This window comes from Xyrauchen texanus, chromosome 8, assembly GCF_025860055.1.
Source record: "Xyrauchen texanus isolate HMW12.3.18 chromosome 8, RBS_HiC_50CHRs, whole genome shotgun sequence".
Taxonomy (NCBI): domain Eukaryota; kingdom Metazoa; phylum Chordata; class Actinopteri; order Cypriniformes; family Catostomidae; genus Xyrauchen; species Xyrauchen texanus.
In genome coordinates, this window is record NC_068283.1 from 21,268,269 (window position 1) to 21,292,997 (window position 24,729).

Here is a 24,729-nt window from a genome sequence, read left to right on the forward strand (position 1 = left end):
TGAAGTAGATATTTTGAATGAGCATCATCTTAATTTGTAACACAAAAAAGCATCTTTCTGTCTCAAAATGATTTGCGTTAGTTGACAGATTGTGCCCTATAACGATTGCCCCAGTATCTACACAATATCACTTTAAACCCCCTAGGGGCCTTTTACCCCAATTGAGGGGCAAAATGCTCCCTCGCCACCATTTTTTTTTTGTTACTTTATTTTAATTGAAACAACCTTCCGTTATTATTTATTTTCACACAAATTATATTTCTCCATCCATATTTAATACAAATAAATATTTTTTAGTGACAGAAAAAAAAGCAAAGTTATTTAAAGGGTGCCTTTAGCCCCGTTCATAATAATAATAATTTTATATACATACAGGTGAAACTCGAAAAATTAGAATATCGCTCAAAAGTTCATTAATTTCAGTAATTCAACTTAAAAGGTGAAACTAATATATTATATAGACTCATTACAAGCAAAGTAAGATATTTCAAGCCTTTATTTGATATAATTTTGATGATTATGGCTTACAGCTTATGATAACCCCAAATTCAGAATCTCAGAAAATTAGAATATTGTGAAAAGGTTCAGTATTGTAGGCTCAATGTGTCACACTCTAATCAGCTAAACACCTGCAAAGGGTTCCTGAGCCTTTAAATGGTCTCTCAGTCTGGTTCAGTTGAATTCACAATCATGGGGAAGACTGCTGACCTGACAGTTGTGCAGAAAACCATCAATGACACCCTCCACAAGGAGGGAAAGCCTCAAAAGGTAATTGCAAAAGAAGTTGGATGTTCTCAAAGTGCTGTATCAAAGCACATTAATAGAAAGTTAAGTGGAAGGGAAAAGTGTGGAAGAAAAAGGTGCACAAGCAGCAGGGATGACCGTAGCCTGGAGAGGATTGTCAGGAAAAGGCCATTCAAATGTGTGGGGAGCTTCACAAGGAGTGGACGGAGGCTGGAGTTACTGCATCAAGAGCCACCACACACAGACGGGTCCTGGACATGGGCTTCAAATGTCAAACGTCTTACCTGGGCTAAAGAAAAAAAGAACTGGTCTGTTGCTCAGTGGTCCAAAGTCCTCTTTTCTGATGAGAGCAAATTTTGCATCTCATTTGGAAACCAAGGTCCCAGAGTCTGGAGGAAGAATGGAGAGGCACACAATCCAAGATGCTTGAAGTCCAGTGTGAAGTTTCCACAGTCTGTGTTGGTTTGGGGAGCCATGTCATCAGCTGGTGTTGGTCCACTGTGCTTTATTAAGTCCAGAGTCAATGCAGCCGTCTACCGGGACATTTTAGAGCACTTCATGCTTCCTTCAGCAGACAAGCTTTATGGAGATGCTGACTTCATTTTCCAGCAGGACTTGGCACCAAAAGTACACTGACACTGACACTTGACACTGCCAAAAGTACCAAAACCTGGTTCAATGACCATGGTATTACTGTGCTTGATTGGCCAGCAAACTCGCCTGACCTGAACCCCATAGAGAATCTATGGGGCATTGCCAAGAGAAAGATGAGAGACATGAGACCAAACAATGCAGAAGAGCTGAAGGCCGCTATTGAAGCATCTTGGTCTTCCATAACACCTCAGCAGTGCCACAGGCTGATAGCATCCATGCCACGCCGCATTGAGGCAGTAATTAATGCAAAAGGGGCCCAAATCAAGTACTGAGTACATATGCATAATTATACTTTTCAGAGGGCCGACATTTCTGTATTTAAAATCCTTCTTTTTTTATTGATTTCATGTAATATTCTAATTTTCTGAGATTCTGAATTTGGGGTTTTCATAAGCTGTAAGCCATAATCATCAAAATTATATCAAATAAAGGCTTGAAATATCTTACTTTGCTTGTAATGAGTCTATATAATATATTAGTTTCACCTTTTAAGTTGAATTACTGAAATTAATGAACTTTTGCACGATATTCTAATTTTTCGAGTTTCACCTGTATATATATATATATATATATATATATATATATATATATATATATATATATATATATTATTAGTATATATAATAAAGAATTGCTGTATGATTATTGCACTTAATAGGCCTGAAAATGTATTTATATACATTGTATATAATATATATATATATATATATATATATATATATATATATATATATATATATATATATATATATATATATATATATATATAACCATAAAAGTATTCAGTCTCAGTAAAAAGGTAGAGCCAGTAGACCAGTGGTTTAGGTCTGGTTATCAACTCTTCCCATATCTTTTGTTCTTGACAAATGAAAATGAGAAGTTACTGTCCAGCCTTCATCCTCGAAAGGCATGACCAAAACTATACAAAGTAAAAGGAAATACGATCCAGACTGCCTTTCTGACATTTTAATTTACGTTTGTTCGATAAAAACGTTTGGTGTTGTGAGAACTGAGTCCCAATGAGACGACAGCTGAGCGGACGCTTCTCGACGGTCTGCAGGGGGCGCAGTCCCAAACATCCTGTCATTGTTTATTCCAGCATGACGGAAAACAGCGCGTCGCCGGAGGACCCCTGGCTCAAAGTAAGCAAAACTACTCAAATAATTACACATTGTTGATTTTTCCACTACTTTCCTCCAAATCGCCGTTGTAACGTGTGTTTATGATCATCTGTGTAGGTCTGTAATAGTCGCTTTCACTCTGTAGCTCAGCTGGCTAGCCGTCAACTGAAAAATTATCCTGCTGCCCACGTGATTTAACTTTAAATATTGTTTATTTAGCATTGATTTAGACAACAAATCGCTGCAAAAACAAGCCCAAACTACTATGAGCTGAAACTGACTTTTTGAATTGCTAGTAGAAGAAAGGAAACTATTTGACAGATGTGTAAATGTTGAATTTGCCATGTTAGCATGTTGGCTAAATTGAATTTCCCTTTATGTGTCTCAGAATTTAGTGAGAATCTAGAAAACCTTTTGGGACTTTCTTAAAGTTTAAATCCAACACTTATGACGCTGTCTAGATAGGCAAGGCAGCTTGTTTTGAGACAGCCTTGTATTTAAACAGTCACTATATGTTTTCTCTTGAGTCAATGCTGTTTTTATTCAAGCAAACAAATATGCCCTAATTTTCACTGGCTGTAAAAGACAGCTTGATAATATGACTGTGATTGCTCAATCTGAGGGGTTGGAGCAATACTATGCATGAATTTTAAATATCACCTCTTGGTGGTTATTTTGGGGCACATCACAATGGGGAGTTAGAGGTGTCCTAGATAAAGGTAAGACAGGACAAGTCAGGATCATTTAGCATGTGTGATCATTAGTTGGAAGTAAAGTCTAGCTGTTTTTGACTGTTCATTTTGTCTTTCTGCATTGCTTATCACCATGTCTCAGCAGACAGATGGCACTTTCAGTGACAGCGGCTTCGACCACAGTGAGTAGCTGAGCTATAAATAATTTTGGAAAGACTCACTATGGTGTCATAGAATTACAATTGGTTTTCTCCAAATTTATAAACTAAAATAAATGTTAAACCTACAATTATCAAACCATAAAACATAGCAAATAAAACACAAGCAGTAATTGGTCTTAAACAAAATACAACACAATTTATACGTTTAAATTCTTAAGACTTATTCACATGTATCTATTCTATTAGGCTTCTTTGCAGAGAGTGCTCGCAAAGGAAGTGTGGTGTCAAGAGCCAACAGCATCGGATCCACAAGTGCCTCTTCAGTACCAAATACAGGTGATAATACCTCTAATCTACATGTCTACTGCAGTACTCTGTATTAAAATAAACTTGTTTGTATGAAAGATAACGAGTATTTCTCTTTCGGTTCAGATGATGAAGACAGTGACAACAGACATGAGACCCCCTATAAGGAGTCTTATAAAGACCGAAGGAGACAGGCGCACACGCAGGCAGAGCAGAAACGAAGGGATGCCATCAAGGTAAGAGAGACAGACAATGAAATCTAGTTGTACTGTAGCCTTAAAGCTGATTTATACTTACACTAGGCTTCACATAGTGGCGAACATGTTGGTTTGTATTTATAAGTTCTGCATTGGTCTGTTTACGTCATTCTGTGAGTACAGTCAAAATGCGAATAATACATTCATAAATAAACAATGGCAATGTAAGCAATTCGTGGATTATTAAATTATTGTAGCGTTAGTTCAAAGTATGTGAACATGTTGAAATTTAGGCACATATTATTTGTTATACATGTTGCCTGCATTGGAGGGAGAAAATAAATGAGGAAAATACTGTATTCATGCTCACTTGAGTCGCTTAATAATAAATACATATTTTGACGTTCCGTTTTAAAGACTTTACATTATGGGAAATGTAACTCCCTTGCGTACAAAGTGTTCCATAATTTATTAAATATGATCATCACTGTACGCTGCTGTCAAACATATGGTCAAAACATTGTGCAGATCGGGAAGTTCACCGGTACAATGCAACACGTTATTTAACTCAAATATCAAATAAATATCAAGTAAAAGCCCTGAGAAAAAAGTGTTAAGAGTTTATAAACTGTAAACAGATTAAAGACAGAAGTGTGTGCTTGTAACTTCATGAAACTTCATGAATTTTAAGAAAATTGCTGGAATGGTCCCGTGTCCAAATACAATGTGATATGATACACAGATCTAAAATAATCTTGGATGAAATGCAACGCTAACTCTGATTTCCTTGTTATCATCTCAGGGTGAGGTCTCTGGTTACAAAGTGGAATAAACACTGCTCTTGTGGTCTGTGTTATGGCTATATATATATATAACGGCATAACAGCCTTAGCCTACAGCGTAGGTTTGACGCTGAAATATAAATCAGCTTTTACATGTCCGGGCAGAATGGCAGTATATTGATTAGACTTTCATTTTGTCAGGTAATGTTTAAGGGCTGATTTTATGTTTGGGTCAGCAAACTCCCAGTTTTCCAAAAACTGTAATTAATTTATCAGTAGCTTTTTTTGACAAGGTATACAGTGCAAAGAAAGCCAGTGAATCCAGTTTGCCTGTTCTAATCTCGGTCCTAACAGAAAGGTTATGATGACCTGCAGTCTATCGTGCCTACTTGCCAGCAGCAGTCTGAGTTTGCCATGGCCACGCAGAAGATGAGTAAAGCCACAGTCCTGCAGAAAAGTGAGAACCATAAAACTTGAAGAATTTCATTGTCACATGTCTTTTAGCCTGGAACTGTATGGCTCAGCAACTTGTGAACATGTATGTGTTTGCAGCAATCGACTACATTCAGTTTCTCCACAAGGAAAAGAAGAAGCAGGAAGAGGAAGTTTCCACACTTAGGAAGGAGGTGATGGCATTGAAAATTATGAAAACGTGAGTGGTTGGTTAAACAATATTCAGATGAGGCCCGCAGATGTCAGTAACTTCTTTAGAGAGAAAGAAAAAGTGTGTATATATATATTTATTTATATATATATATATATATATATATATATATATATATATATATATATATATATATATATATATATATATATGTAGTATGTAAGCTGTCAACAAAGTTGCACAAATATTTTCCAGATAATTAGGGATTAGGGTTGCAACGGTATGAGATTTTCACAGTATGATAACCATCTCAGAAAATATCACGGTTTCACAGTATCATGGTATAAACTATTATACAATTACTATTATCAGTGAAAACAGAAGGGTTATTTTATTTATTTATTTATTTTGAGCAAACACTTTATTATAATTGAAACTTGAACCCATTTATTTTATTGAAGAATGTGTAAAAAAAAAAAGTCTCTCTTTTGAAAATAACATAAACAGAATAAATATGAAAACTAACAGAATTATAATAAACAGAATTATAAACATGATAAAAAATATCATGTAACTATAACATGTTATATAACTAAAGCATGTCAGTTTACATGTTAAATGAACTACTAAATGAAAAATAACATTAGCTGTGTGAGCTTTTGAAGTAATGTCCAATGATTATTAACAGTTAACATATACTGTAGGTGCGCCACAGTGAGGTCAGACTCAGAGCTTCTCAACTGGTTTTGCTTCAGGACAGATTTTACATTGGACATCAAGTATCGACCTGCCATAGATTAAACATAACCTGTATTTAATGTGTCTTGGATTGCATTTCCTTTTATGTTGCATAGTTTTGTTCATGGTTTTCCGGTACAAGGACATGCATCAAGTGACATTATTTTTGTTGTTGATGTCAAAATCTACAGAAAGTTTTCTCTCCCCCTTTTAAAAATTGAAGAGCATATTTAATTATATGAACACATTATTATCCTGTTTGTTACCTAATATTAAATATTTATACACATATTACACAGAAGGAAAGGCTCGTCATTACCATGGTTATGTCAGTGTGCTGGTCTTAAATAATAGTAATAATAATAATAAATGAATGTATTTATGAAAAGCTGAAACACATCTTGAAACTTTAACTACAACTGCCACTGTTGATATAAAATGAGGTCTAATAGATTCTACCTTTAGATTATTTCATATGAAACTAGAACATTGTCAAAATATAACAGTTACTTTTACTCATGTAAAATCCTGAAACAAATTTGTAAAGGTGATTGTGTGTAATTATTAATATTTTTAACTATTTTGGTAAAGGGGCCACATCAGGCTGTAAGTAGTGCATGGGGGGGCCACATTGTAATGCTTTTGAGATACAATGTTCTGCATTGATTTGGTTTTTGTATCTTTTAAGCCCAGAAATAGTTGTGCAATTTTCTGAAGTGTATCTGTGACTAATGAGACTATTCTGCAATTACCTAAAGTATTATATTGCTCTACAAAGATAGATACTTTTCTATCAGGCATAATCTGGATAAAGGTAGAGATTATACATTTATTTTGCCATTTCTACTTCCCTGTTAATTTATTATTCAGTTTTAATAATAAAAAAAGAAATGTATAAAACTTTTAATGTTTGTCGCAAAGCGGGCGAGTTTACTTTGCACAAATAAAAAATAAATTTACATATTCATCTCTGGCTTGCTTTTGCTTGCATGTCAATGATAACCCCTCCATGTGTCAATGATGCCGAGATCTACTTTTATATTTAATTTAATCACTGAGAAGTTTTACCTGCAAAATTAGTAGCAGCAAACATCACAAGCAGCCTCATGAATGGACACAGAGTAGCCGTATAACACTTTTCCTTGAGCAGAATATTGCACTACAGATCACTAAGTTTGTTCAAAGGGGAAAGCCAGATAGAAATAGCGCACTCACGTGCATGGTTCCCAGATTGCACAAAATAAGTATTACATTAGGTGGAATATTCCAATTTGCACAAATATAAATCTCAAACTGGGGGTGTTTCTTCTCTTATCTGGCAACCCTGAGCATGTTTAATTTAATTTTAAATTAAAAATTAATTTAATTAATTAATTAATTAATTAATTGTCTCCACAATGTTAAACGCTTGTGGAGACACTTTAGGTCCCAATGCAAGTTAACTGAAATATCGAATGAAAAATAAATACGCTTTTACGATAAATGAGCCGCGGGCCACATCAAACCATGTCTGCTTTAGCTGTTTTTGAGATTATCATTAAATCTGCGTCAGCAGTCCTAAATAGTCTATCACTTGGGCGGCCGCCGAAATATCTTCAATGGGAGAACCATGGCATTGTTCTTACCCTGCTGTCCGCGAGCGACCCAGTCCAAATAGACCAGTTGAGAAACACTGATTTAACTCACACACACACACACTCAGATCCCCTCGCTTCTCTCAGACATTTTCGCGCGCGTGTGTATGTGTATATGTGTGTGTGTGACGCAAGTTGACGAGTCTGACAGGCAGACAAGGAATAAAGGAGATGTGCACGCGCATGTGAGATTCTCTGTCCGGTTGCATTTTTTTCTCAATACCGTAGATAAGCAAATATACATGGTATGATAACCGTACATTTTCAAACCGGTATACCGCTGCAAACCTATTAGGGATGCACCAAAATGAAAATTTTTGGTCAATATGATACCGATTTTAACAAAAACTATAGGCCAATACCAATATTTTGCCATATGATCATGGTTTGGCTTTACAAATGTACTAAGAGGTACAAAAGCTATTTTATTGTTCTAAAAAGATTTTAAAAAATTAAATAACATGATTTATGACATATAATGATATTACATTACAAATTTAAACCATGAATTATAATCAATATCCTTTACTTTTTCGGGATTCATTTATTTTTGAATGTTTATCTTTATTATCTTGATTTTGATGTATCTTGTATTTTCTTTATCATTTTTATGTAAAGCACTTTGAATGACCATTGTTTATAAAATGTGCTATATAAATAAAGTTTCCTTGCCTATTTATGTTTTTATAGCGGTCACTGTCTTATGCAATGATAGCAAACACCCCTTTAGATTGAACAAAATTAGAGAAATACTGAAGAAAAAATTTACAATCATCTAGGATGGTAACATGATTTTCCAATACTGGCCATGGGTAGTAGCAGCACCTCTCCAACAGCAAAGCTAATCTGATTCTATTCATTTAAACGGTAGCTGAAGGTCACTTAGATTGGACAAGGCAAGGAAACCATGAAGCTCTGATCACCCCCTTAGCTCAGTAAATGAAAAATATAAATTACTTGATGTTATTTTTGACTCACGCAATCAACCCAAGTGTATTTTACATGATCACAACCACCCTCTTACAAATATTTATGTTTTTCAGGAACTATGAGCACATTGTGAAAGCCCATCAGAATAACCCTCAGCAGGGCAGTGAGCAGGTGTCAGATCAGGTGAAGTTTAGCGTGTTTCAGAGCATCATGGACTCTTTGTTCCAGTCCTTCAGTGCCTCCGTCTCTGTCAGCAGCTTTCAAGAACTCTCTGCTTGTGTCTTCAGCTGGATCGAGGAGCACTGCAAACCCCAGGTACCTCCCAAAGTGCACATGCTCACACATTTAAGGCCTATTCTGAATTCACACTAAGATGCAAATCAATACACAATCAATCAATTCAGGGATCTAAAATGTTTCCAGAGAATAATGAAAATTCTGTATCCGTTTTTGTGTGCATGAGTGTGAACTTGCTTTAATGGTCCCGTGTCCAAATATAATGTGATATGATGCATAGATCTAAAAGAATCTTGGATGAAGTGCAACGCCAACTCTGATAACCTTGTTATCATCCATTATTGGGTGAACTGTTCTTATAAACACAAAACTCATGTCATAAAAAGTATTCATAACACTACTTAAACCAACTCGGATACGCATCTTCACCCTGAGGCATTACACATAATCTCAATCACTACACAAGAAACTTCAGCTCCAGAACCCTTCAAGTGTTCCTCTTTCACTGGCATTGGTAATCTCATTGAAAACTCGCAGACTGACCTTGTTTTCTGTGTTGTTGACAGACACTGAGAGAGTTTGTGGTGACTGTGCTGCAGCAGGTGAATGGGCAGATGTACTGAAACTCTAGAGCTGTCTGTCTACCAGCCAGCCTCTCAGACTGAGGGTGTGACATCCTTGTACCCAGCTATTATCCCATTCACACATACACACTCTACAGCAGGGCTTAAGCACACCAATGGACTTGGGTGCATTCAAGAACTTGCTTTAGTTAAGTTACGCAAGTATTGATGATATTCTTCAGGTAGTGTTTGTTGCAGTGAACCCAGACAACAACTGTGGAATGCACTTTTCTTAGACCAGCTGTCATTTCATTGGTGTATTTGTCATCTTATAACACTAGTACTTAAGTACTACGTGTTTGCATATTTGCTATATTCTTAAAATTAAGAATATTAAATATAACTTATAGAGGGTGGAAATCTAATTAAAGATTACTTCACAATGTTGTTGAACACACCCTAGTTCTAAAGCTTAATCATATAATTTTGCTTCATCAGTATTCATATTTTCACATAGGCTTGTGGTTGTGATTCTGAGACATTAAGTAACCATCAAAAATGCTGAAGTTCTCAGAAAACTTCACAGCCTGCATACTTAAGTGTGAAATATGTCTCTCTCATTGCTGAATTGGAAACCTTTTATGAGTTAGCTTGGTGTACTACATTTATTTATCTTCTTACCTCATGTTTAAATAATTATCCAAAGCACAACATTTTCACCTTTGTGTACAGGCTAGTACTTTAAAGGGGAGGCACTGTCATGTATGTTATATTTGTATCTTTTGTTCATATCAGTTGGTTGATATGAATCAGCTAAAATGGACTGTCCCGTATGCTTTAATATATCCAAGTTAGACAATGCTGGGCCAAGTCTAAGGTTTCAAAGTTCCCTCTCCTTGGGATGCTGTGATCAAAGATTGCAGTATCTATGCACAACAGATGAAAGACAAATCGTGCATTTTCACATTCTGTATATTTTCTGCATGTGTAGCTCAATTTTCAGTGTTTTATTCTAAACCTGTGTAAATGGTTTGACATTGTGATTAGTATGTTCTCTCTGTGCTGCATAAACTGTCCTTGAAGACACGGTCACATCAGTGCATCCATAACAACTTCATGTGACTATCCAAACATATTTATTTTATTGAACGTTTATCAGATGGAAGCAAAGTGAAAATTAGAATTAAAATCTCAGGGAAATTTTTTTTTCTGTATCAAGACTTTTAAATAACAGACGATTGTACAATCACAGTTTGACCTGTGCTGGAAAAAGGGATGTCTTGATATTTTAAACCATTAAGTGGAGAGAAGGGGTTGCCCACAAAAATGAGGCCAAGTCATGCTGAGCTAAACTATACTTCGTTCTTTTGCATTTCTGACTTCAAGAAAATCTGAAATATTTTTGTAACAGTATAATTTTTAATCAAAAAATAAACAATGTTCAAACTTATTTACAAACTTTATTTTATCATTTCTCAACATAACTTTTATAAATTGAAGTATATTTTATTTCATAAACAATGCATTTCTCTCAAAGTCACAGAATCCTCTACCTCACTTTCCAACTGTTTCAGATATCTGGTGTCTGAGCTGCTCTAGTTACTGGTTTCCCAACAACTGTATTCATGGATTCTGAATTAAATCAGCAAGTCCTCCTATCAGATGTTGGGCACTGTCACTTTGTGGTCCTCATCTGTTTCAACCCCAGCCTCCTCCTGATTTGAAACATACACAAATTGAAAGGAAAAGGCTCAGGTAGGCAACATTAAAAAAACATGCTGACAGAACATTTAGAGATCATTAACTGCAGATGCAATGGCTAAATGGTTTTCTCTTGTCAGATAATTCAAGGTAGGAATGACTCACCAGAAACTGCTTTTTGCTCTTTGGGTAGCCCTCCAAAATAGCTCCAACCATATCAGAAACCTGGCAATAAGTGATAATTACCATTTCTGATACCTTTGATGCTGTGCACATCCTATCTTATAATAACATATACAGCTGAAGTCATTAGTTTACATACACCTTACATTTAAACTTCACAATTAATGACATTTAATTGTAGAAAACATTCCCTGTCTTAAATCATTCTCTCTACTATTATTCTGACATTTCACATTCTTAAAATAAAAGTAGTGATCCTAACTGACCTATTTCAGCTTTTATTCCCAGTGGGTCAGAAGTTTACATACACATTGTTAGTATTTGGTAGACCAAAGGAAAATTCGCCAAAAAGATCTTTGTCCCCATGTGCACTTGCAAACTGTAATCTGGCTGTTTTAATGGTGGTTTTGGAGCAGTGGCTTCTTCTTTGCTGAGCAGCCTTTCAGGTTTTGTTGATATAGGACTCATTTTACTGTGGATATAGATACTTGTCTACCTGTTTTCTCCAGAATCTTCACAAGGTCCTTTGCTGTTGTTCTGGGATTGATTTGCATTTTTCACACCAAACTACATTCATCTCAAGGAGACGGAGTTCATCTCCTTCCTGAGCTGTATGATGGCTGCGTGGTCCCATTGAGTTTATACTTGTATGCTATTGCTTGTACAGATGAACGTGGTACCCTCAGGAGTTTGGAAATTGCTCCCAAGGATGAACCAGACATGTGGTGGTCTTGGCTGATTTTTTTAGATTTTCCCATGATGTCAAGCAAAGAGGCACTGAGCTTGAAGGTAGGCCACCAATTGACTCTAATAGCCTATCAGAAGCTAACTGCCTAAAGGCTTGACATAATTTTCTGGAATTCTCCAAGCTGCTTAAAGGCACAGTTAACTTAGTGTATGTAAACTTCTGACCCACTGGAATTGTGATATAGTCAATTAAAAGTGAAACAATCTGTCTGTAAACAATTGTTGGAAAATTACTTTTTCATGCACAATGTAGATCAAAAGAAATCAGCCAAGACCACCACATGTCTGGTTCATCCTTGGGAGCAATTTCCAAACTCCTAAACGACTATAGTTTGTGATTAAATCTGTGGAGCGGTTAAATAAATTGTTTAAATGACTTCAACCTAAGTGCATGTAAACTTCTGACTTCAACTGTATTTGTACAAAAGACTTTTGAACTAAATACACTAATCACCCAAGTACAATAGATTTAAATGAACATGTTCTGTATTATTATAGGTCACATACGGTTACCGCGAGTATACTTTATATTTAATTGTTTCCAGTCAGATGTCCATTAGTAGAGATAACCGGCAATGCAAAAATCCCAATACCTAATACTGCAGTAACCATTCATTATAAAATGTGGTGCTAAGGTCAAATAGGCATCATAGACATAAATCGGTAATTAGATCAAAATGAGGTGGCACAAAATTCATTTTGTCTGCTGGCTAGAACTTGCTGGGGTGAACAAATGTTTTTATGGATCATTACCAATCTCTTCCTTTTCCTCCACTCTTTCACATACAGCTCTTTCTCCTTATAGACCTATAAAGCAATACATTCAGGTCAATGAAAATGACATACTGTTCACTGTTTCACAATAATCTGCAGAAGAATCAACATTGACTTTAAGGATTAAACCACCCTTAACAAATTCTACAGCAGTTAACAACTTATTAACATTTGTCATATGGGTCAGCAAATTCAAGAATGCAATGAGCAGCAGTGTTTTAAGACCTTCTCTCTCTCCTCAGGGGTCACATGGTTTGTGGCTGTTTTGATTTTGTTCAGGCGCTCTCTGTAAACAGAACAATCTGCCTGCAACTCACGGATCTGTGCCTTCATCTCTGCTGTGGTTAATGAGCTGTTTAGCTCCTTTAGCTCTGTGGACAGAAAAATTAACAGAAACAAGTCTCCTTTTTTCAGTTGAGCAGGTATGTATGTAGGAAGCCGATGCGTCACCCTTCTTTTTGAGTACACACCTGTATCCAGCTGCCTGCAGCTCTGTGAAATAGTCTGTACTTGGGTGTTGATCTCAGTGATGTGACTGTCCATCTCCTTAAGTTCAGCATCACTCACGTTGGCAAACTGTGACTGAAGGGACAAAAGGGAAAACTGTCATGCTGATTCAGCAGCACTGGTTCTCCAATATGAAGGGCAATCTGTCTTCATCCTGTTTAAATAGTGTCAGAGAGTAGAGGAATAAGACCAACCTGATCTGCAAAGTAGATCTTCTGCTTGCCATAGACTTTCTCTCGAATCTTTCCTTCCTGGGCCAGTTGCTCCATGGCTTTGACCACTGCCTGTGTAATTCAGAGAAACGCATTGTTACTTTGAAATAATGTAGTTTAAACGCATAGACTTGCACAAAAAAATGATTGTGGGTGCACATTTAACACTCGGTGATTAAATGGACAGGTGAGATGAAAACTTTGTCTTCAGACATGTATATTGTTGTTTTTACCGTTTTACCCAAGCTATACTGTTTTTGTAGGTTGGTAAAGACATCCTGAGAACTATAAGGTCGGTTTTTCTCATTCAGGTAAGCGAGGATATGTGCTACACCTGTTTGTGAGGGAAAATATGTAAATCATGTATACTGTAGATGACATGTATGAATGAGATAGCAGATTCGGAATTGTGCTTTATCATTCATTAAATTACAACTAAATTAAGTCATAAATATTCACTTGTTTGTAAATTATTGAGGCGTCACGCACCTGAACTTTCTTTTTTGCTCATTGTAAATTCAGTTTACACCAGCAAAAGATCTGCAGTCGTCTGTGGTTCACTTCAGTCAGCTTTCGCGCGTAGAGTTGAGTTGTGACGATACCGATGGCGTCATATCCGTCGGATATCGCCGGTTATTCTTTTGCATCGTTTTTAAAACGAAGGCCCTCTCAAAGCATGTTTATCCACTCGGCGGCCATTTTTCGAACGCTCTCGTGCAGGCTGGGCAGCAAATGTTCTATGTAAACAAGCGGCATACAAGAGCAGCTCCTATCAACTTGAATGGGGAAAGACTGACATCTCCGAAACGGTGAGTCAAGATTACGATCAAAGAACACATATAAAATCAGCAATATAACCTGACAACAATATTATCATAAATTGTGCTTCTTTATCTTAGATTATGCTAAAAAAAAACAAACCAAAAAAATGCTATTTCGCAAGCTTGCAGAGATAATGCGCATGCGCTGTCTCGAGTTGACTGACAGGCGATATCTGTATCTAAAAGGTGATTGGCTCTTTTACCTGTTAGGCGGAACTTCCTTTTCAGCAGCCGTTGGCACTGGCCAGAGCCATATAGAGAGAGAGTTGCGACAACGGAAGTTCTAAACGCTTGATCGTCACGTGATTCACGTAGACTTCAGATAGTTCCAGGAAGTGCTTTGGCGGGCATTTAAAACAGTTAGAGTAGAGTGACAGAACTGCGATTTCTGGTAATTAGTAGTCAATAAATGCATTTATTTTATATATTTATGTAACACACCGACATATGTATGTAGCATGAGTATGTTGTTACAGCGATGTTGTTTTTTTAAAGATCAAATCAGCTAATATTTGAGGATTAGTGTTAGCCTACGTTATTTGCCTCAACTTATTTCAGGCTAGGGTTTCTGTTGCCTTTTTATGTTACCTCATGTTCATTGTTTTCACTAATCTCATGGTAACTAATGTCATATTTATGACTTTTCAGATAGTACAGAGACAGGCTGGTGACAGGTGATTTCCAGCTCGCACCGCACAATGGGTCAATGAACTATTAACTATTCGCAGCAGTTACATAAATGTAAAATTTAGTGAAATTAAGCTTATTGTTTACAATTCTATATATAGTAATAGAATTATTTATGTATTATAAATATTATATATCTAATGTATAATTCTTACAATACTTATTCATATACACAATATATTCAGCTTTAAAACAACTTAAGCATACTCGTATATAAACTGCCGTTCAAAAGTAATGAGGCTGAAAATTCAGCTTGGCATCACAGGAGTAAATTACATTTTAAAATACATTAAAATAGAAAACAGTTATTTTAAATTGTAATAATATATTACGATATTACTTTTTTTTTGTATTTTTATTCAAATAAATGCAATAACTATTTACAGCAATTCATGAATACATTTCTAATAAATTAAATAGCATGCCAAGCATTTTGTATGTGTCCTTTCTTTCATGTTGTCGTTGCATAGTCTTCACCATGGTTTGCTGTGCTGCATGGGGATGCTCCAATCGCTCAGAGAAATGTGTGCAAATGTATGGCTTCCCCACTGACATGGAGAGGAGAAAAAAATGGTTGGCTCAAGTCAGCAGGAGCTAAATATAAATAAAAATTACAACAACAAAAAAATATGTGAGGTAATTATACATTTATTTGCACTTTTTCACATGGAAATAACCCAATGGGAATTTTTTTTACTAGAAATAAGGACCAAGCAAAGCCTTGCAAAACCCAGGGAGCTAAATCTCATGGTAAGGGTGCAGTCACATTGCAGGGAGTCATCAGTGTTACCTATAACTGTGCCTTTAACCATCATGCGATATGTACAGTATGTGGGTAGACAAAGTTGTGTGTGGAAACTAAACTCAAATCACTCTGCAGGCACATTTTGAGGCAAACCAATTTGTCATGACAAAAAAATTAAAGAGTAGGCTGAGACCAGATGCTATTCCCACCATCTTTGTGCATCGCCTGTGGTAAAAAGAGGAGGGCCCCTGCACCACGATGCACCCCTAGACCTGTAAACATACAGCACATCGCTGCTGATCACAGCTATAGTATTACATAGTATTACAGGTGACACATATATAATAAGTACAAACTCGTACTAGTTGAAGTAATATTTCTAATTTTGAAGTTATGTGATATTTTCAGTACTCAAAATTAGCAATACCATGTATTCTGCCTCTATCAGTTTCAAAGGTTGAGGAAAAAAAGGATGAGGACACTCAGAGAAGGGAAAGTGACAGTGAAGAAATAGAGGACATGGCTAGAGAGGAGAGACAGGGACAGGTGACACTACCCAGTCAGCCAGCAGCCAGTCAGCATACCAGTGAGCCATCAGCCAGTTACCTGGGTCTATTAAAAAAATTAAAGAGACAAGAAAAAATATCAAAAAATGCAAAGGCAGCACTAAGAAAAATAAAGAAGGAAAATGCAGCTCTCAAGAAAACAATTAAAATTAGGGACAAAAATTTAAAACAAATTTTATCAAAAGACCAAATTATGGCATTAGGAAGACGAACCACAAAAGGGATGAAATGGACCAATGACACAATTAAGAAGGCATTAAAAATTTGCTTTGCAGCCGGTCTAACTGGTTACAAGACCCTACAGGAATTGCAGATTCCCTTGCCAGCAATCAGAACCCTGCAAAGAAGGATGGAATGTGTCAAATTTGAGCCTGGTGTGTTGACAGAGGTATTTGATTTTATAAAACTGAAGGTAGATGGATTGGCAGACCTTGAAAGGGAGTGTGTGCTGTCCTTGGATGAAATTGCAATCACTCCAAGTGTGGAGCTGCACATGCTCACAGGCAAACTCTATAGTGATCATCACTGATGCTCCATCACAGAACAGTCCTGTGGCATCACTAATCCTCCATCTACCAGCACCCAGTGCATATATATAAAATACATGTTAAGTATGATTACTTATATAATAAAGTAGTATTATATAATACAGTTCTGGTATTTAGTATGATTCCCCATTAAGCCTAGTATGCTTCCTTTTTCAAAACTGCTCCCCTATTTTAAGAGTTTTTTTGTTGTTGACATAAATCCAAAATTCAGCTGAGCTGAAATATAGACAGGTAACTGTTAATGGTCAATTGAATCACAATGCCTAAAAACACTCCACCCATATATTTTGCAAACTCAATTCACACTAAATTTATATCAATAGGGTGCACTTTATTAAGTCAAGTCAAGTGGTTTTTATTGTCGTTTCAACCATATACAGTTAGTACAGTACACAGCAAAACGAGACAACGTTCCTCCAGGACCATGGTGCTACATAAAAACAACAAAGGACCAACATAGGACCACATGAAACTACACAACGAAATAAAATACCTATATAAACTACCTATATATACCTATATAAAGTGCACGTGCAAACTTGTGCAAAAAGTACAGGACAGTACAACAAATTACTGACAATGAACAGGACAATAGACAGTGCAGCGCCGACCAGTACTCAGTAGTGCAAAAAGATGACAGTTTCTAAAAATGTAAACATAACATACTATGAGATAATGTTCTATGCACATAGCAGTTATTGAGGTAGCAGACAGTTATAAAGTGACAGTTATTAAAGTGCAACTCAGGACACGTGTGTGTCAAACCAGTCTCTGAGTATTGAGGAGTCTGATGGCTTGGGGAAGAAGCTGTTACACAGTCTGGCCGTGAGGGCCCGAATGCTTCGGTACCTCTTGCCAGGCGGGAGGAGGGTAAAGAGTTTGTGTGAGGGGTGTGTGGGGTCGACCACAATGCTGGTTGCTTTGTGGATACAGTGTTCTTTGTAAATGTCTTTGATGGAGGGAAGAGAGACCCCAATGATCTTCTCAGCTGTCCTCACTATCCTCTGCAGGGCTTTGTGGTCCGAAGCGGTGCAAGTCCCAAACCAGGCAGTGATGCAGCTGCTCAGGATGTTCTCAATAGTCCCTCTATAGAATGTAGTGAGGATGGGGGTTGGGAGATCTGCTTTCCTCAGCCTTCGAAGAAAGTAGAGACGCTGCTGGGCTTTCTTGGTGATAGAGCTGGTGTTGAGGGACCAGGTGAGGTTCTCCGCCAGGTGAACACCAAGGAATTTGGTGCTCTTGACGATCTCCACAGAGGAGCCGTCGATGTTCAGCGGAGTGTGTTCACCCTGTGCTCTCCTAAAGTCAACAACCATCTCCTTTGTTTTGTCGACATTCAGGGACAGGTTGTTGGCTCTACACCAGTTCGTCAGCCGCTGCACCTCCTCTCTGTATGCTGACTCGTTGTTCTTGCTGATGAGACCCACCACGGTCGTGTCATCGGCGAACTTGATGTGATTCGAGCTGTGCATTGCTGCACAGTCGTGAGTCAGCAGAGTGAACAGCAGTGGACTGAGCACACAGCCCTGGGGGCCCCAGTGCTCAGTGTGGTGGTGGTGGAGATGCTGTTCCCGATCCGGACTGACTGAGGTCTCCCAGTCAGGAAGTCCAGGATCCAGTTGCAGAGGGAGGTGTCCAGGCCCAGCAGGTTCAGCTTTCCAATCAGGTGCTGGGGAATGATTGTGTTGAATGCTGAGCTGAAATCTATGAACAGCATTCGAACGTCACGAGTCCTTATTGTCTAGGTGGGTGAGGGCCAGATGGAGGGTTGTGGTGATGGCATCGTCCGTTGAGCGGTTTGAACGATACGCCAAACTGCAGTGGGTCTAGTGAGGGGGCAGCTGGGTCTTAATCTGCCTCATGACGAGCCTCTCGAAGCACTTCATGATGATGGGTGTAAGTCGCGACGGGACGGTAGTCGTTGAGGCAGGACACTGAAGACTTCTTTGGCATGGGGATGATGGTGGTGGCCTTGAAGCACGTTGGAACAACGGCGCTGCTCAGAGAGATGTTGAAGATGTCGGTAAGAACATCTGCTAGCTGGTCTGCACATCCTCTGAGCACTCTGCCAGGAATGTTGTCTGGTCCAGCAGCCTTCCGTGGGTTGACTCTACGTAGAGTTTTCCTCACATCTGCCGTGGTAAGACAGAGCACCTGGTCGTTGGGAGGAGGGGTGGACTTCCTCGCCACCACGTTGTTCTGCACTTCAAACCGGCGTAGAAGTCGTTCAGCGCATCTGGAAGGGAGGCATCTTTGTCACAGGCAACTGATGTTGTCCTGTAGTTGGTGATGGCCTGGATGCCCTGCCACATGCGCCGCGTGTCACCGCTGTCCTGGAAGTGACTGTGGATTCTCTGGGCGTGTGCGCGCTTTGCCTCTCTGATTGCCCGTGACAGTTTGGCCCTAGCTGTTCTTAGGGCTGCCTTATCGCCTGCTCTGAAGGCGGAGTCTCGGGACCTCAGCAGCGTGTGCACCTCCGCAGTCATCCACGGCTTCTGGTTGGAGCGTGTGGTGATGGTCTTGGAGAAAGTGACATCATCAATGCACTTGCTGATGTATTATTAAGGAATTGTATTATTTAATACGTGTAATAGGGAACAAACTTGATATCCTCATTTTTACCACTTCCACCCACCGCTGTCACACGTGGTCAAACGTTATATTGAACTAATATGCAACTTACTTCACCCTGCAAAACATATATGTTTAGACTCCGTTTCTCTAATTCCAAAAACGATGGATGAAACTGAATCAAGAGAACAGATTTTACAATTAATAGGGTGTTCGTTACTAACGTTCCCTTTCGAGAGGTCTCTCCTATTGCGTAAGTAGCTTACGCTATGGGAAAACTCAGTTTCTCGAGAAATATTGAAGTCTTTATGTAAAACGCATTGCAGCTGCACAGCAGACAGCAATGAGCGCAGCTCGGTCATTGGCTGTGCTGCGGCAACTTGTTCAAACCAATGACGGGGCGACTCTGAACGCGCGACCAATGAGCACGCTTCGCGCCCGCGCGCTCAGAGCCCGCCAAGATGGGCGTGGCTAAGGCTATATATTAGGCGCCCCGTCATGAGAGCATTGTTGCCAACTTAGCGACTTTGTCGCTATTTTTAGCGACTTTTCAGACCCCTTTAGCGACATTTTTTCAAAAAAGCGACTAGCGCCAAATCTAGCGACTTTTTGGACAAACCTTAGCAACTTTCCAAATTCCAAATATCGCCAGTACTGCAAGCGTGAGGTCTTACTTCCCCGCTGCGTCTGCTCTGTTCAGTGAGCGGCTGAGCTGAGAGGAGCAGCACATTCCGTTGACTGCACGCCAGCGGACATAGACATGAATGAGCTGCGCATGTGCACGCTGTGTTAAGCTGGAACCAATCAGTGATCACATAGCAGCTGCCTTCTCCTTTGTTTTAATTCAAAACATTTAATTTGACCGTTTTTTCTTGGCATGCGCTTATATTCACTACTAATCAAGAGTTTTAGTTCATTCCGGTTCGGTTTCTGAACTCTCCGACTTCAGATCGTATATTTACAGACTCTATACATTTTACTTATCCATACACAACAATAAACCTTCTTCAAACTCATAAACATGTAACGTTAGCTAAGTTCCGTTCCGTTCCGTTGTCTAACAGAAAATATGTAATTGAGAACCGTTTTACTGGACATTCGGCTATATACTTATATAAAAACAGTATGAGCACGGTTTAGGGGAGATAACCGTTATTATAAACTGAAGTAGGCTACAGTACCGACAAATTAGGCAGAATGCAAATACGACACGATGACGTCATTAATATGCTAATGACACATGACGTCATCTGGCGACATTTAGCTACTTTTCGAGCAGGCTTTAGCTACTTTCCATTGAAAATAGTTGGCAACACTGCATGAGAGTTCTTTAGATTTAATCTCCTTCAGCAAAGACCTTCTCTTCGCTGGATCCTCCGGATTATTGGAGTTTTTTCGCCCGCCGTCGACAAGCCTACAGCAGGACTGCTACAAGGACGCCGCCGCCTTCAAAGCCTTCTGCTACGCCATCCGGCGCGCATCACCTTGATATCCTTTTACTAAAAGCTACTTTTCAAGTGTTCGCCTCTGCGACGCTTTTTGTCCTTTAGTGAAAGAGCAAATTCGAGGCGTTGTTTCAAATGCCTTCGATCTGCGCCTCGCGCAGAGGCCCTCTTCCTGACGGGGACCGTCACATTTTCTGTGCCCGCTGCCTGGGACCTGACCACGCAGAAGCTGCTCTCACTCGAGGCGGATGCCCCGAATGTGACTCCCTGGGCCTCACCGAGCGGCACGCTCGCTTTGCCGCCTTCGCCGCGAACGAGCCTGCTACCACCGTGCTGCCATCCCCTCTGTTCGAGCCGCGCAAGAAAAAGCACCGCTCACGGAGGCCGCCAGAGCACGCAGACTTCAGTGACGTCACGCCGGGCCAGTCCCCGCGTGCTTCACCACCACCCGAGGACTCCCTGCCGCCAGTTCAGTTCAAGCAGGCAGACCAGCACCCCTCCAGATTGGTGGGTCTCGTCTCGTTCGGCGCGTCAGGGGACGACGGTGAAAAGGATGACAGCCTTTCCATTGACGCTGCATCCGACGACTGGCCGGGCTCGGCCTTCGACCCCGCGCCTTCGACACTAGCGGACACGAGCAGGGGCACCAGCATGGACTCAGAAATCGTCCGCATACTGTCCAAAGCCGTGGAAGACCTCGGGCTCGACTGGTCTTCTCCGGAAGAGATAAAATGTTATAGATAAAACTGGAATTGGTTTGCAACAGGAGGAAAAGCTGTATGAGACATTGTCTGCCTGACTTCACAGAAGAGCTGTTTTAACAGAGTAAAATATATTATACTATCTGTTTTTATTTGCAATGAAGATACTTTTGCAACATGCAATATAAGTCTCATAAAATTACTGTGTTTCAGATAGTATAACATATATAACATTTAGTATTATTAGAAAAGTTGACCCAAATATGTAAATTCTGTCATCATATACTCAACCTCATGTCCTTCCAAATCCATGTGACTTTCTTTTGCAGAACCCCCAAAAATGTATTTTGTATTCCATATAAGGAAAGTAAATTGTGAGCAAAATAGCTTGTTTTGGTCACCAATGGCATTCATTATATGGACAAAAACATTTTTTAAAACGTCATCTTTTGTGTTTCACCGAAAAAGTCATACAGGTTTGGAAGGACATGAGGTTGAGTAAATAGCTGTGTGTAAGGTCTTAAGTTGGGGTATAAAGTTCAAGGCTTCGTAACTACTAGTTCGTTTGCAACTAAGTCGGTGCTTAATTTGGTTGCTCCACCTGTTCTTAAAGTCTTAACTAGTAAGTCGTAAACTCTCCGTAAAGTGATGCGTAGTCGCATAATATGACGTTTACCTGCATTGATCTATTAAGCAGCGTTCATATTTGTACACAGAAGTATTAAAAATCCATGAACTTCAATTTGATTGTTACGGTTGATGTACAAACCTTTTTTGCTCACGTAACCGTCACTGCAGATGTCACAAGGGCAGCTCTCTTGAGAAACATATTTTGATAATTAAGATATTATTTTAATTATTTAACATTTTATACTTTTATATTTGACAGTCATTCATATGATTTTGAAGCCTGAAAAGGAAATCATACCCTTATTTTATTATATGACTCAAGCTTGTAAAAATGTGTATAAATTAATTAGTTAGTTTGTATGGTAATTATTCATCATATTTATGAAACACCTAAAACAGTCAATTAATTGTCATAATCACAATTATTGATTGATGCCTATTATGCAAAACATGAGCTTATTCATGTCATAAAATATCAGTCTTCTTTTTTATTCCATCAGGTACACCTGCTCTGAGTCTTCTGTAAATATTTAGTTTATACTTAGGTTTACGTCGTACTGAAGTTTAATGGTGCAACGCTCAGTTATTTTGTAGTGCATATAAATTGTGACTTCGTGCCCATTTACGCCACAACTAGGCTAAGTTTAAACTTTCGTATAGCTGGTGCAACCGGCTCTTGATCTTTATATCAAACTTTTCTTTTTTCTTCTATTTTGCAGTACAAGCTTGCCCAGAGTTTTCTTAAGCCGTTTGGACTGTGATGCAGCACATGTTTCCTTGGCAATGAAGTGGAGCCTGATGTTTGTGCAGCTTTCTGCAATGCACCGAGTATGAAGATGTGATTGTTGTATGGTTCTAGGTTGAACATGTTTGCCTCAAGTTCCTTGAATGCAGAACCACCATGGAGATCCAGAACCTTTGTGGGGACAGAGATGGGCCTTGTGAGTGTGTGCTGTTGAAGAAATCTCTCAGCTGTCTTGCAGACTTTCAGCACGCTGTCTGACGGTCTTATAAATCCACCCCAGGACTTCATGTCGATCAGTGTGTTCATCTTGGGAAGAGCTCTCGACACTGAGTGCTGATAAACAGGTAGTGCACTGAATCATCTTCATAGTTGTTTTAACTGCAAAGCCTGCTATGTGCCCTACCACAGCCTCTTTGAACATGGACAAGCTGGGAAGAAATACAGTGATGTTTTTCTCTGTGTCTTCTGAACGTCACTGCCTGAAATGCATATCAGAAGATGTTGCCTCCAGTGTCACTGTGCTATCCGGTGGAGAACTGTTGCCACTAGTTCTGATGGCATGTCTTGCTACCATTCTTTTGAAAGCTGAATAATGTGGGATTGTTGTTAAATCCATTAGCAGATTTGTTCCGACATATCTGCAAATTTTTATTGTATTGTTCAGTTTAAGTCAATTTTTGTGTGTACTTGGAAGCTTTTGTTATTGAACAAATAAATATGTATGATTTCCTTGTGTGCATATGTCAATAAACTTATTTCTAATTATGATTTAAAAGATCAGGGGATTGTTGAAATAATTAAATTCTCACAAGCTGGTATGTACATATTCCAGAAATGAATGCAAATGGGATAATTCCATTAAGTAAAGGTAAATAAATGTATGTGTGTATATTATATATATATATATATATATATATATATATATATATACATACATACATACATACATACACACACATACTGTATATGAACTTGTGTGTATACTATGTTTTTATATTTGATTCTTCTGGATTTATTCTGAAAAGGTACTGTCTAGTTACAATATCAACACAAAGCTAGTCGTTTTTATTAACAACTTTAAAACTTGTTGATGTGCATGGGCATCACAGGAGTAAATTTACATTTTAAAATACATTAAAATAGAAAAGTTATTTTAAATTGTAATATATTACGATATTACTTTTTTTTTTTTTTTTAAACGATGGATGAAACGGAATCAAGAGAACAGATTTTACAATTAATAGGGTGTTCGTTACTAACGTTATCCAGCTCCAATCCTTGCCTAATCTGTTAGTTATCCGATAACATCCCTTATCTCCTAATTTAATGAGTAATACTCAACTATAAAGGTTTTAATTTACAAGTTATTTTTATTTAGATGTACAGATAATATTCAGAATAAGATAATGTTATTCTTTAAACGTCTCACCTTTTCAAAGTGCGTCGCAAACGGTTTGTTCTACGGCGCGGCATGTGTTTGCTGCTACTTCCGGGAACTATTGAGAGGCTCCACGAGCTGCCATTGCTGTAAAAAAAAAAACGTTCCATGAGTTGTCGCAACTCTCTCTCTATATGGCTCTGGGTAAAACCAACTTTCCTAAAACATGTCGTGAATGCGTGATTTAAAAAAAAAAAAATAATAATAATAATATATATATATATATATATATATATATATATATATATATAGGCCTATATATTATATATTTATATATATTATTAATAAACGTGTTCTTTAATTATGTGAAGCCAGTGAAGTTATTGTAATATATATATATATATA

General features: G+C 38.3%; 2 protein-coding genes and 1 long non-coding RNA gene across 5 annotated transcripts; 2 read left to right on the forward strand and 1 right to left on the reverse strand.

Moving 5' to 3' along the window:
- The first annotated feature begins 2,444 nt into the window (after positions 1-2,444).
- LOC127647710 (max-like protein X) lies at positions 2,445-10,987 on the forward strand. Of its 3 annotated transcripts, XM_052132137.1 has the most exons (9): positions 2,493-2,540; positions 3,354-3,393; positions 3,619-3,708; positions 3,805-3,914; positions 5,012-5,114; positions 5,210-5,309; positions 8,677-8,878; positions 9,367-9,467; positions 10,938-10,987. In XM_052132137.1, exons 1-8 carry the CDS (start codon positions 2,499-2,501, stop codon positions 9,421-9,423), a joined length of 744 nt encoding a protein of 247 aa, XP_051988097.1. In that variant the 5' UTR covers positions 2,493-2,498; the 3' UTR covers positions 9,424-9,467; positions 10,938-10,987. The 3 variants fall into 3 exon arrangements, with proteins under 3 accessions (XP_051988098.1, XP_051988097.1, XP_051988096.1); XM_052132138.1 differs by lacking the exon at positions 10,938-10,987 and having other exon boundaries at positions 2,445-2,540; positions 3,357-3,393; positions 9,367-9,513; XM_052132136.1 differs by lacking the exon at positions 10,938-10,987 and having other exon boundaries at positions 9,367-9,513.
- On the reverse strand, positions 10,933-15,426 carry psmc3ip (PSMC3 interacting protein). The gene is made up of 8 exons (XM_052132139.1): positions 13,977-15,426; positions 13,721-13,821; positions 13,470-13,559; positions 13,239-13,350; positions 12,994-13,139; positions 12,748-12,801; positions 11,230-11,289; positions 10,933-11,078 (listed from the first exon to the last, which is right to left on the reverse strand). Exons 1-8 carry the CDS (start codon positions 13,996-13,998, stop codon positions 11,022-11,024), a joined length of 642 nt encoding a protein of 213 aa, XP_051988099.1. The 5' UTR covers positions 13,999-15,426; the 3' UTR covers positions 10,933-11,021.
- Positions 14,151-23,672, forward strand: LOC127647712 (uncharacterized). The gene is made up of 3 exons (XR_007971091.1): positions 14,151-14,296; positions 15,466-15,631; positions 22,921-23,672. It is a non-coding gene; the product is annotated as an uncharacterized LOC127647712 (long non-coding RNA).
- Positions 23,673-24,729: the final 1,057 nt, after the last annotated feature.

What these genes read in the sequence shown, in the direction of transcription:
- psmc3ip (XM_052132139.1), bottom strand. Translation starts at nt 13,998, where the DNA reads ATGAGCAAAAAAGAAAGTTCAG. An exon ending in CCCCTGAGGAGAGAGAGAAG is followed by an intron (nt 12,802 to 12,993) that starts GTCTTAAAACAC and finishes ATTGCTTTATAG; the next exon opens with GTCTATAAGGAGAAAGAGCT. An exon ending in AGAGCAAAAAGCAGTTTCTG is followed by an intron (nt 11,079 to 11,229) that starts GTGAGTCATTCC and finishes GTTTCAAATCAG; the next exon opens with GAGGAGGCTGGGGTTGAAAC.
- LOC127647710 (XM_052132137.1), top strand. Translation starts at nt 2,499, where the DNA reads ATGACGGAAAACAGCGCGTCGCCGGAGGACCCCTGGCTCAAA. An exon ending in CGGAGGACCCCTGGCTCAAA is followed by an intron (nt 2,541 to 3,353) that starts GTAAGCAAAACT and finishes ACCATGTCTCAG; the next exon opens with CAGACAGATGGCACTTTCAG. An exon ending in CTCTTCAGTACCAAATACAG is followed by an intron (nt 3,709 to 3,804) that starts GTGATAATACCT and finishes CTTTCGGTTCAG; the next exon opens with ATGATGAAGACAGTGACAAC.